General features: G+C 44.2%; 1 protein-coding gene across 1 annotated transcript; it reads left to right on the top strand.

The window, feature by feature from the left end:
* Positions 1-2115: 2115 nt before the first annotated feature.
* Positions 2116-4618, top strand: paqr8 (progestin and adipoQ receptor family member VIII). The gene is given in 4 exon segments (XM_040017583.1): positions 2116-2586; positions 2772-2959; positions 3387-3875; positions 3878-4618. Coding segments are annotated over 4 exon segments (1371 nt in total). The 5' UTR covers positions 2116-2497; the 3' UTR covers positions 4483-4618.
* Positions 4619-13270: the final 8652 nt, after the last annotated feature.

The following is a 13270-nucleotide window of genomic DNA, read 5'->3' as shown; positions in this document are numbered from 1 at the left end:
TATTTTGTTGTACAGTTAATTTATTTTCAACTTTAATTTATATATTTTATCTTATTCTTTCCCAGTTAAATTTACCCTTCATTCTAATTTGTGTTGTACAGTTATTTCATTTTTAACCTTAATTTATATTTTATTCCTTCTAGTTAAATTTACCCTTTTTAATTTTTCATATTTATTTCCTATCTTATTCATAGCCTTTTCCTTTTTTTTTCTTTAGGTCACGAGCAGTTGTCCAAGCATTTCACTGCATACCGTACTGTGTATGACTGTGTACGTGACAAATAAAATTTGAATTTGAATTTGAAACATGTTTTATCTATCATCACAGACTGTTTTATGTCTTTCATCAGCATCAATACCCATTTAAGTCCTTTAAATGTAATTTCACCTGCTATATTTGGTCCACTCTGCAATCAGGAATATCTCATCTGTATTATAATCAGAATAATTACTTTTTCCTTTTTTTAATCTGAATGCTGGCATCATGCACTGACTAATAGGTTCCCAAAAGATTATCCTAAATTTGGATCGTGCTATTTTAATTATTCTCCTGTGATCATCATTTCCTCACCAAAATCATTTACTGTTTCTAAAGGGTTGAAATTTCGCAGGAATCATTTTAGTGTCAAATTATCAAAGTGTGGCCAGAAACCAAAAACATGTTTGTGGAGCACGAGGACGACACATCAAGCCAACAAATTCTGAGCATCACGCATGTCATTTCTGCAGAATTCTTCATCTTTTTCATTTAATATTATCCCTCTAGTGTAAATGTGGGCGTGATTCCCTGTTCTGTCCTATTTTTTGATTGCTTGGTTTTCAGTGAGTTTATAATTCCATCTCATAGCCGGCTGTTTTGTCTTTTGTCTGGGAAACTTACCAAATGTTGATCTGTCACTTATCTCAGGAGGGCTGAGGTACAGCAGACACTTGTGTGTTTGGGGACGAGGTTTAGGGATCATGCACGTCTCATCTGTATTGTAAAGGCTGAACACAACATTAGCTTAGGAGTAGTTAGCAATAGCACTGAAATACTTCCTTTCTATGGATGCCGCTTTGGCCCGGTGTTGAATGACCTCTGACCTAAACTGAGGTGAGTCAGGCCTGCAGTTCTTTAGATGTTTTTTTGGTTCTTTTGTGACCTCCTGGATGAGTCGCTGATGCTCTTGGAGCAACTTTGGTAGGTGGGCCACTCCTGGCCACTGTTTATAGTTTTCTCCATTTGGATTTAATGACCTTCACTGTGGTTCTCTGGAGTTCCAAAGCCTTAGAAAATGCTTTTTAACCTTTGCGTGATAATGACTTTCTTTAGGTGATGGCTTGACGTGGGTTTTTGTTTGGTTTGGTTTTGATATCTTTTATCCTATTTCACTTTGTAAGATAGGTTCTGTTTAAGTGATTTCTTCGACAGGTCTGGCAGTAGGGCTGGGTCACCTGCTAGTCAGGCTCGGGTGTGGTTAACGAAAGTGAACTCACCAGGGGGCACTTAGTTTTTAATAAAGGGCAGGTTTGGATAGCATTTTGTTTCTGCTTAATAAATGAAATCATCATTTATAAACTGCATTCTGTATTTGGCCATCTATGTCTAATATTAGTTTGATGATCTCAAACATGTGACAAAAATGCAAACACGAATCAGGGAGGGAGCAAAAACGTTTTCACAGCACTGACTGTAATCCCTGGAACTTCACACCTGTGCTCCGAGGCATAGGTGTGGAAAATGTTGCTATAACCGATTCAGCATGATCACATGTAGGACAAAGATTTAACGTGAGTGCAACTCCCTCACCAAATACAATAATATCTGTATAAGTGGTCTTATGGTCTTGTTACACTCACTGGTTAGAGTTTGGGTGTGAGGGAGAAACCATCATAGACATTATAAAGGTGGGAAACATGGAGCTTAAATAAATCTAAATGGAAATCTCAGAACAAATGAACTAATAAGTTCAACTAATAACAGCAAATAAGACCTGATTTTGGTTAAAGATGTTGGCCACATAAAGTTGGACATGTGATCACCTCAGGTTACCAGGATACTGTCACATTCTCATTACGTCTGAGTGCAAACCGCCTTAGTGCAGTGCGCAGTGCAGACCAGTAGATGGAGACACACGTGCATGTATACGGTATGACTTTGGCCATGATGTGCCTTCAGTCGTTTAAACAATTATTGGCAACTTAATAATAATTAATGATCACAAACAAAAACAATCCAGATAAAAATAATAACAACACGTGTTTTAATAAGTGTGCCGATAAACTGGTCTTCTAATGAGCAGGTGAATGCAGACACTGCGGGCACACTGAGCTCCGGAGTGTAACAGTCACAGCCCTCAAAGCGTTGGCGACTACATTTGAGGGCGTTTCTGGTCACTTTGACCCCGCCCACCCCTCCGGCCTCTCAGGTCAGTAGTTTGAGGCCTTTTCCCTTCGCCCTGCAGCGTCGGAAACATCTCGTTAAACCAGCATGTGGTAGTTCTCCACCGGTGTTTGTATGAGAAGAAGCGCTGCTGCACACGTCTTATTCCACCTGCGTGGAGTGACGGGTGAGTCCAGACGGGCAACAGGTGTCCTGTGTTGCAGGTATGTTTCTTTTTTCTGTCGTCATATAAATGCATATATGATGGAAGAAGTGCAGTCTATTTTTTCTGTGTGGCTCACGGAGCTTCTTCGTTTTAATGTTGAAAAAAAAAGAGACGTCTTACCCCTCTTTCCCTTTTTTTTTAATGCGGGGTTACCTTGGACAAACTTGAATGGGCTCCTCACAGAAAGCGGCTCAGGTCAAAAGGCCGTTCAGAAGCTCTAAATGGGTCCCGGTGTTCATGGTCAAGGGGAAATAGAGAGGGGGCCAGCAGAGAGGGGCGCACCCTTTTAGGTGGAGATTCAGAAGATGCGGGTGTGCGTGCTGTCTGCGGAGGTGCTGGGTTGCTTTGTGACAACATTCCTCCCACCACAGGTGGGTGATGGTTACAGGTTTGACTGCATAGCTGCTTTTCCGGTGCACATGACACAAAAAGAGAAGAATGTCTGGCTTACGTAATTAAAGGTCTCCTGTTGGCCGTTTTTCTTTTGGCGACTGAAAGCTCTTAATTGGAATGTCACAGAAGTCCAAGCCTGGACCAACAGTGGAAACACTGCCAACTGCAGCGGCTTGGTTCCAGAGTTTTCCAAACCAGTCTCTGTTGGCATGTTTTGTGAGATTTTTGATCCCCTCATCTGTTTTGTTTTGTTTTGTATCTTATCCCCAGCTTCCTGCCGCTGATCCACATCTAAAAATGTCTTCCGAATGTGACATCAAAGCGCACCGCGTGCTCCTGTGAGGTTTAATTTAACGCGTTGAGTCCTCTGCTTTAAAGCCTGCATTAATCTAATCTCTCCCACAGGGTGCTCTGTCCTCTGGTTCTTCATCATCAAGATGTCGACTGAGGTTTTGCAGCGGCTCAGCACCATAGCACTGAGCACCAAGCACCTGCGTCGTCTCCCTCACCTCTCAGACTTCCTCCCTTTCTCTCTACCGCCGCCCAGCCCCACCGTCACTGCCTCCCAGGTACCCAGCCTGTTCCGGGAACCCTACATCCTGTCAGGATACCGTCCTGTCCAGCAAGACTGGCGCTGCTACCTCCTCAGCCTCTTCCGGAAACATAATGAGTCCCTGAACGTGTGGACCCACTTGCTGGCCGGTCCTGTCCTGCTGCTCCGCTAGTGGGCCAATGTAGACACCTTGGGGTGCACCTTGGATGACGTTACCTCGCTACCTCTGCTCCTGTTCTTGGTGTCATCTCTCACATATCTGTACCTCAGTGTGGCGGCTCATCTCCTGCAATCTCACTCCGAACGCGCGCACTACTTCTTCTTCTTGGACTACGTGGGTGTGGCCTGTATCAGTATGGGTGCTCGCTCGGCCACTATTTCTACGCGTCTGAGCCAGCGTGGCGAGAACGCGTTGGGGTAATCTTTCTGCCTGGCGCCGCCTTCTTTGGGTGGCTCTCCTGCACCGGTTGCTGTTACGCCAAGTTCAGGTACAGGCGGCCATATCCACCTCAGCGTAAAGTGTGCCAGCTGATCCCCACCGGCCTAGCGTACGTGCTGGATATCAGCCCCGTAGCCCACCGCCTGCTCACTGTCTCCTGGTCACAGGAGCCATCGCTACCCTTCCACGCTCTCCAGATTGCCTGTTTCCTCTTGTCTGCCCTCTTCTTCTCTTGCCCCATCCCTGAGCGCTTCTTTCCAGGCAACTGTGACTTTGCAGGCCAGGGTCACCAAATCTTCCACGTGCTTCTGTCCCTGTGCACCTTGTCCCAGCTGGAGGCTTTGTTCCAGGACTACGCCCGGCGGAGCGACACAGTGGTGGAGTTATTTGGGGAGCGGCAGTTGTGGTGGGCGTGCGTATCCTTCCCCGTCTTGTTCGTGTGCTGTATCCTGACGGCGCTGATCGCAATGAGGCACATGAGCAAGGCACTGCAGAGTAAAGACGAGTGAGAGCGCAACGAAGAAAAATCAAAGAGCAAATCATAATTATTTTAATAACAAAACCAAATACATATATTTACTTTTGTCTAAAAGATTCAGATAAAAGACTATCTTATCACTGAAATACTTGAAGAATAAAATACTCTGAAACTTCTTCCGGTCTGGTATATCTGAAGATTTAACTGCTGATTCATGAAAGAAATAGTTGCCATAATTTGCTAAGTACAGCTGAGTGAAGTTTTCCACAGTGAGTCACCCTCCCATGTAACTGGTCACAGAGGCTCAGAGTAATCCAGTAGCACGATAACCTAAAATAGTCTCTGGATGCTGTTGGAAACGTATCGAGAACACAAACATTTATACTGTAGATCCCGTCCAGAGAAGATCAACTTAACGCGCTTTTGTCCTCGTCTGAAATTCACGTGAGAGACCAGAAACACGATAAACTTTGGAGGTTGTGTGGAGCGGGCTGTGAGCGACGTGTGTTTACAGGCATTATAATGGAAGCTAAACACTATATCTTGTCGACCCTGTTTGTTCCCATTGAGGAAAGTAGGTTATTGTATCTGAGGTTTCGGTCATTCTTTGTTCCGCTACACAGACTGTATGTCGAGCACTTTGAGGCTGCGGCCGCACCTTTTGTATCTATTATGTGAAGAAAGTTTCCCCCTGTGAGAGTTTACGGGACGGCCCAGAATGGGAGCGAGTCAGGCTCCTTTTAAAGGGATACTTCCACATTTTGTGAGGCTCTGCTACTCCAGTTTTATTAGAAAATTCATGCCACCCTCATTACTGTCAGCTTATCTCAAAGAGGAGGGAGTCGACTTTGTCCAAAGGTAACAAAGGTCAGGTTCAATGAGTCACCACTTTATATGTGGTTGTTTGACTTCTTAGAAAAGGACAGTATGAATGAAAAGTTGCGGTTGTTAACAGGCTTGTGTGCTGGACCCTGGCTGGGTACGCTGGTTTCCTCTTGTTGGGTTACTTTTGAGGTTGAAAGTCCACGTTTAGCAGCAGTGAACAATATTGGATTCCTTACCTGTATTCATTTGATTGTGAGTGCACTGGCTGTCTAGCATGTAGACTTGTCTGTGATAGGTTAGCTGAGCTCTGTCCCAAAGCAGATTCATAAAGACTCGGTGCTGATTTCTCCTTTGGATGGGTCTTTATGTCTGTTCACGTTTCCTGTGCACCGTAAACATGCTCCACGTGACAAACATCACACTGCATCCTTTAAAAGTGCTACTGGGCAGGTTTTGTAGCTCTTGGGCACAACTGGGCCTTTTTCCCAAACGATTCTGAACTTGTTCGATCTTTCTGCTGGAAGTCTCAGGACGAAAGCGATTAAGTATATGTCGTTTGAAATACATAACCTAAATATGTGTCCCAGCAGCCTGTTCATGAGCTCTGTATGCAGAGATCCAATGATAATGAGTAATCTTCTACACTTAGTATTCTTCCAATGGAAGCGAAGAGAGTTATTTGTTTGCTGCATTCGTGGCTATGGTCCAAATACCTGAAATGCTGTGGAAGAGTGGCTGTTGATTTCACTTTGTGTTGCTGAGCATATCTCATGTGAATATCAGCAAAAGGAAAATTGCTGAGAGGTACAGACTGCCTGCTGAGCGGGGCTCCGGGAGGTCATCGTGACAGGATGGGGCTGTTAAACAGGTAATGGGTGTGGGCGCGTTGCTTGGTGTTCGTGTCATTCCTCACAAAGATATGCGAGTCGGGGTGGTGAGGCGAGGACGTGTGGGTGTTGTGCAAGTGCTGGGGAACACCACTGCAATTCTCTGAATACTTGTTTATGTCAAACTTTCATAAAGGTGGCATATCCTGTTTGTGTGTGTGTCAAACTGGATCATATGTGTTGGACAAATGTAGGACCGTCACTCGACTGTACTGGAACCATTAAACACTGTAATTCCACACCATGCTCTGGTTATACTTGCTGCCTAACAGGAAGTACCCGTTCATGTGCCCAACCATTCAGCTGGTCTGATAACTGCTCCAGGAGTTACTCTACGGTATGAGCCCTTAGTCATGAAACTAAGTCTTGACCCTTTTCAAATTAATCTTTGTAATTCCACGAGCACAGCTGAGACTGCAGCCTGCAAAAGCACAATAATCCCTTCAGTCTGGATCCAGGTCCAGACAGTGCTCTGCATTAGAACAAAGATCCTTTTTTTGTCTAATACACCCTTTGTGGGAATAATTTCACCTGCCAGAGCCAATCAGCTGCCGGTACAGTGAGAAACTAGCATGTGTGTGTCTTTTTGTGGCTGTTTACAGTATATCCTCTGAAACCCCAGAGTCGACAGAATTATATAAAAAGTCTGATCGCACACATCATCGCATCACTGCTAACGTCTTTGCTGAAAACCTCATATAGGAAATAAGCTGCTTATCTGCTTTATGTACTCTACAGTTGCACTGCAAGCCACTTTGCAACCCCCTCGCCCAAACCACCACCTCCTCCTCATGCCTTGACCCCGTCATGATGGTTCTGTGCTGGGATCTTTCCACATATCCCCAGAACAGAGCCATGTCACCGACAAAATACAGCACATTTAAATAACACGTTTCTTGTGCCTGTGGCGGTCCTGAGTTAAAAAACACAAAACACTGTATTGCCATAGCTTGAAGATGACTGTATAGTGAAAGTGCGTAAAGATTAGAGGTCGAAGCAGCTGCTGGCCTGTGACCACCTGCAGTGTTTTCTAGGAAACAGCTGCTTTTGTTTATTATCGTTTGTACACTACAGCTTCCTGTATCGATTCATCTATTTCATCTTTTAAATAAGTCAGACAGGAGTTTTCCGATAAAATACGCATTCCAGCTTTTCTGGAATGCGTAGGCATGACAGACGCAAGTGTTATTCAGAGATAATGAACGAGACAATAGGTTGTTTATGGGCTGTGCGAGCACCTCCTTCATAACAGACTGGATAACTGGTCCCTCCCTAACTTGTTTGAATGCTTTGAGCCACATAAAGCAGAGGCAGTTGAATGACTGCGAGCAGCTGGTGACAGTTACAGAGCCAAGCAGCACGCGACGTAAGCTGTGAGCCCTTTAGTTTTATTTTGCCTTACAGTGTATAGTTATGGTTCTTTCACAGGAGTTTCACATAGCTAGGATCCACTGTGTGCACGTGAACTTTACTTCACAGCTCCTTTAATGTTGTTGTGTTTTTATTTCTTTATAGGAGACTTCAAGAATGGCTCCAGTTGGGATGGTCGGTGTACTGGGTTGGTTTTCTCCAGAGGTGGGCGTCATCTCCCTCGTCGCCTTCCTCGTCCTCAGCGTCACTCTTGTGGCTCTTTGTGCCAAGTGTAACAGGTGAGCAATGTGTGCCGATGAAATGGGACATCCATTCGGATGCTTTTGTCTCTTTTCCTGTTGTTTACCTGCTTAAACAGCTTGGAATATGCTGGGAATTAAAGGAGCCAGGAGCAGAGTCTGGGGACCTGACCAACACAGTCTGGTTTTAGTTGGCTCTCACTTCATTTTCCTGTAGACTTTGCTCACCATTCATCACTCTCCCAAAGCTTGTCAGACCCGATAGCTGGTTTCTGATGAAGGGTGTTGCCCGTTGAAAGAGGAAGATGCAGACAGAAATCACTCTGTGATCTGCCAGCTGCACCAAATGGGCTGGGCTCATAAAGCGTCACTACCCTAATGACCTCGATGAGGTGTGTGTGTGTGTGTGTGTGCAGGCCCTGGCAGGAGTTTTACACACATTAGTGTGTGCATGTGTTTAAACGCCCATCATTGTGGTTTACATGCCAGACATACCAGTGACAGTGATGAACTGCGAGGCGAAACAACACTCGTATCACCTGCTGCTTTTTCATTTAGAAGAGTTGGACTTGAACAGGAACCTCACGATGAGTGGTTGTTTACATAAAGCATGGCAACAATCTGGCGCCAATATAATTTATTGTTTATTGATTGAGTTGTGTACATATGGTCTCACATCCTCACAGGACTGATACATGTGGAAATTTTAGAACGATAGATGATCAGATCAGTGCGTGATCTTAGACAAGCTGCTTTTTAGAAACCCACGAGGCACATCTGGAGAAAGCCTCAACTCCTCGAGACACATTTCAGTGCAGTCAGACGTCTTTGTTCAGTCCCAAAACCTGAGACAGGTCGAGCAGAATCCAGACTCCAGTTTTACCAAAGTACATTAAAGCTTTCACAAATTTGTACCAGCAAGTCCAAATCTGGCCTCAAGTCTTACATTTCCATAGACTGTATATAAAAGATGGGACATCTGCATGGGTATTTTTGCCATCACTTTCTTTGAAACTGGACATGACGAGAAAAGTCTGGATCTGGATCTGCTAGCAGCGTTTCACTGACACATTGTTAGCCACTGGTATAGTTTTCCATGGTTTTTGTCTTTTCTGACTTGTTCTGTAGAGTTGTCGCCACCTGCTGGCTACTAGGAAGAATGCAAGTGTAACAAACTATGAAGGACAATTTTTCTCAAAGCAATCTGAAACCAGTCCGAGTGATTTTGACGTTTTTCCAGAGAAGCTAAATTTCCAATTCATTTTATTCTGATCAAAGTTTTTCATGAGTTTGGCCCGATTCAAGCAGCTAAATGAGGAATGTATCCTGCCCTCAGCTGAGCTGAGCTTTAGCCCTCGTGGTCCAAGCAGCCCTCCCAGATTTGGGGCTGGGCTGTGAGAGCGAGCACACAGCTGTGGACAATGGGACTGGTAAATCTATGCACTTATAAGTCGTGGTCGATATGTTTAATGAAAAGGTAGAAGGAGAGAAAAACCCCCGATGACACATGGACAGAGTTTTGAGCCATAAAACAAAAATGGCACATTGGCATGTAAATAGGACTCTGCTCCTTTGTTTGCACTCTGTGTGGATAAGGAACAAATCTGCAGCAGCATGCCATCATACGGCTTAATGACCTCCACTTTACCTTCTTGTCGTTTACAGGAGCAGCAGCAACGCCTATGACGTGAGCGGAGCAGCGGTATGAACTGGCTCTTTGTTCTCTCTCTCCCATCAGTAGAAACTAACTTGCATGCAGTACCTGCCACAGTTCATTAGTTTCCAATTATGAGCCATAACTGGCTAATTATGAAGAATCAAAAGGGAGGCAGAGACAGTGATGCTGGCTCATTAGAGCCAGGCTGGGTGGGACAGATGAAAATAATCGATTATGTGACAGAAATCATTTTTGTTTTTATCTGAAATCTCTACAAAAAGACTTTTACTGCATATGTGGAGCGCTGAAATAAAGATGCAAGGCAAAAACAAATTCATACCAAAATCCAGAATACTAATGATTACTTTCAGCTGTAGCATTTGCTCCTCTGTTTATGGCATTTGCAGGATGTTACTTAAATGATTAAATGGAAACGTTGATGTTCATTCAAATATAAAAACTTCAAGGACTCCACGCAGCCTTCTCTAGTTTTTACTGAGAAACGTCACAATGAATGCAAACTTGCAGAGACGAACGCAGGGAACAAAACAACAACCAAAAAATGAATAAAGACTTATTTTAGTTCAGATGAAAGGGAAACAGACGTGCGCTGCCTCCATTTAAAAAGCGAAACAGCTCTTTAAAGTGACGCAGGGAAGCGCTGACCTTTTGTTTCCAATATCACAGCGCTGTCTCTGCAGATTAAGACTGACCACTGCTGTGCATTGTCAGGAAGAGATTAAGATTATTAAGGCTTTTTATATGTTCGTGAGAGTTACCTGAAACACCCTGATTGGATTAGGATGTTTCAAAAAACAATCTCAGTATGCTGCAGTGAGCTTAGACAAACACATTAAACCGTGGATATGTGCTGATGTGTTGGAGGGCCGGCTGTCAGCAGAAGTGCAGAGGCAACGAGGCACAAAAGGGCAAAATAACCAAATTAGCGCTTTATTTTAAACCACCCAAATTTACCATGAAAGGTCAAGCAACCATAATACCACCACGACCACTGACTCGCCGTGACAGCCGCAGACGTCTGCGAGGGGAAAGCTCTTTTGTTGCTACGCTGTGGCCAGTAATCTTACTTTGTGAGCGTCGACAGTGAATTCCACTGAGTCGACCACGAGCTCCTCTTAGACCAAAGTCTTCCAGGGACGAGTGCGAGGCCGTCCGTCCACCAGCTGGACTCGGTTTCTCTCACACGCTCCTTCTGTCTGGACTTTGGTTTAGTTTTTGTTAAATAAATAAAGACGGGGTGTTGTTCGTTTCGCGTTGTGTTTAAATCATTTGGGAACCTGGTAAGGACCACGTGATTTTTCTTACATGTTTTTATGGCACAAGATAAAACGTTAAAAATTTCCAGAGTGCAAAAATGCCAGCTCACTTCCTGGTTTCAGGACTCATTCCTACAGCACTCTATGTCCTTGTTGTCCTAACTCTGGTCCTGCTCCATCATAGTATGTTGATGGAAGAGGAGGAGGAGGAGGAGGAGGAGGATCCAATGGAACAACTGCCACACAGTCGGGAAATGCGTCCGGTGGGTTCACCACAGATTAAGACATTTCAGTTGCATGTAAATGAACATTTGCACTTAGATTTTCTTATCTGATTTTTTTCCCAGACCTAGATTCTTCAGGCTCCACATGGAGAAACCACAAAAACATGCCTCCACACACACTCTCGACACAGAGGCCGAAAGCAGGAACAAATTAAACAATCAGTTATACTCCTGAACACTAACCCCAACCACACAACACACCCCAGAAAACAGAAGCTCCCAAGAATCCGGAGGAGGGACAAATCATCCACAACATCCCGCTGCAAAGAAACCCCAGTTTCCCACACTTGATCATATCCCAAATGCACAGATGGACGGGAAAAGAAGAGGAAGGGTAGGAGGGAAAGTTGGCTCTGTCCTGTGCCAGCTCGAGCTACCATCCATACCTCGTCTTTAACAAATCAGACCTTCACTTATTTGGATGCTGTTTAATTTCCTATAGTCTTCAGTATGGAAGCCTTTGTAGAAGTCTGGATTCTGTAAGCTGAACTTTCCTGTCTTTGCCTTTAGTACGTCCACTCATCACATAGAAAATATAAGCAGTTATCTGAACTGATTTACTGTGAGAGTGTGAAAATCAAAAACTCTTGAAGCTGAGATATTAAAGCAGTCCGTCACAGGCGTATCTATCAAGTCTTTGAGCTTATTTCACTCTGACTGGTGCTCACTGGTGTTAATTTCAATAGCTGTCATGTGTGTTTAGCTTCAGAGTAAGCTGGGAAATTACACCTGCAGTGTGTTAACTACACTCAGAACAGGGAAACGACCAAATCATGTAATTGTTATTTAAACCAATCAGAAAAGAGCTTCATAAGTGTCACCTGTAGTTTTTTTTTTATTACAGATCGTATTTTATCAGTTTTAAAATGTGCTGTCTCATTGGCGCTAAGAAGATTGAAATCATATGTGTCCACAGATTCTCATGCTAAGGCTAAAGACTCACCAAGCCTTAAAAAACGCCCGCTAAAGCTAATAACAGATTATATCACATTTACTTCATCTCGGGGTTCAGGGTGCTTTGCCTTATTTCTGGGCCTGGTCTGGTCTTCAGCAGTTGGATGAGAAAGACGGCTCGAGTCGTTCTCTTGGGGACGCTTCACACTGTTACGATAGCTACACAGCTGTCTGTGGTTCAGGTTCTGCTGCTGCTGGATATTTTTGGCTTTTAGCTAGCTAGCTAGCTAGCTAGCTATCTGGTGAGTATGTAAAAATATTTGAGTGAGTCCACAGTGTCAAAGAAGTCTATGGCCAAACCAGCCAAGTTTGTGTTTGAATATCAGCATAAGCAGGTTCGTTAGGGGGTGTGTACATCTTTGAGTCAGACATGGCTGATTAAACTCAAATTAGTGTTAACCATTTCCTCTCACTTCCTTATGCTAAGCCAGGGGTGGGCAATCCCAGTCCACGAGGGCCGGTGTCCCTGCAGGTTTTATCTGCAGGTTTTAGCTACGACCCTGTTATTCTTCTTTAAATCTGTGCTAATATTGTTGCTAGCTATTTTTAAATGAGTGCTGAAGATTTTAGGGTCGGAGTCACAAATGATGAAAAAAATAAAGTGACTTTTTTTCCCTCTATGCAGATGTTGACACACATGTTGTGATAAGGACTTTTCTCACCTCGTGTTTCTGTTTTCATTTATACTATCATAGCTCTGCTCCTCTCTGCTTAGCCGATGACTCGCAGCATTACCGGCTCTGTGAACAAAGCGGGTGATATGATTGGAGTGGAGTCTGCATTTGCAGACGATTTAATGTGAACCAAAGGTCACAACATCTCAAAGCAGGGTGGAGTTATCATTCTTGTAATGCCTGCTGTCACACCATCCTTTACCATGTAAATCCACTCAAGTGTTCAAATGACACACACCCTAGTGAGGCAGCACCGGCATAACTGATAATGCTTATCTTAGCACTGTACATTAAAGGTGTGGAAAACTGTTTTGTCCGGTCATTATTACAAACAACGCGCTCTTAATTGTCTGCTTGGGGTTTGAAAATGTAAGTTATACATGCTGGGATGTTTTGGTCACTGGTGTGAAGTGGGGAGGGCTCAGCAGGAGACACTGATGTCGAATACTTCCACCAGGGGTGGGCAACTCCAGGCATCAAGGGACGGTGTCCTGCAGGTTTTAGATCTCACCCTGGATCAACACACTTGAATGAAATGATTAGTTCAATCTTCGGCAACAAAAGGTCAGGCATTGATCCACACGAGGAGGAACCCGGGACCCACTGTGGAGCATAAGGGTGGTACTGGGTCTGAAGATTGACCAGAAACAT

The sequence above is a fragment of the Simochromis diagramma genome, unplaced genomic scaffold (genome assembly GCF_900408965.1).
Source record: "Simochromis diagramma unplaced genomic scaffold, fSimDia1.1 OVJJ01000802.1, whole genome shotgun sequence".
In the NCBI taxonomy this organism is placed as follows: Eukaryota; Metazoa; Chordata; class Actinopteri; order Cichliformes; family Cichlidae; genus Simochromis; species Simochromis diagramma.
This window is presented reverse-complemented; position numbering and strand designations above follow the sequence as displayed.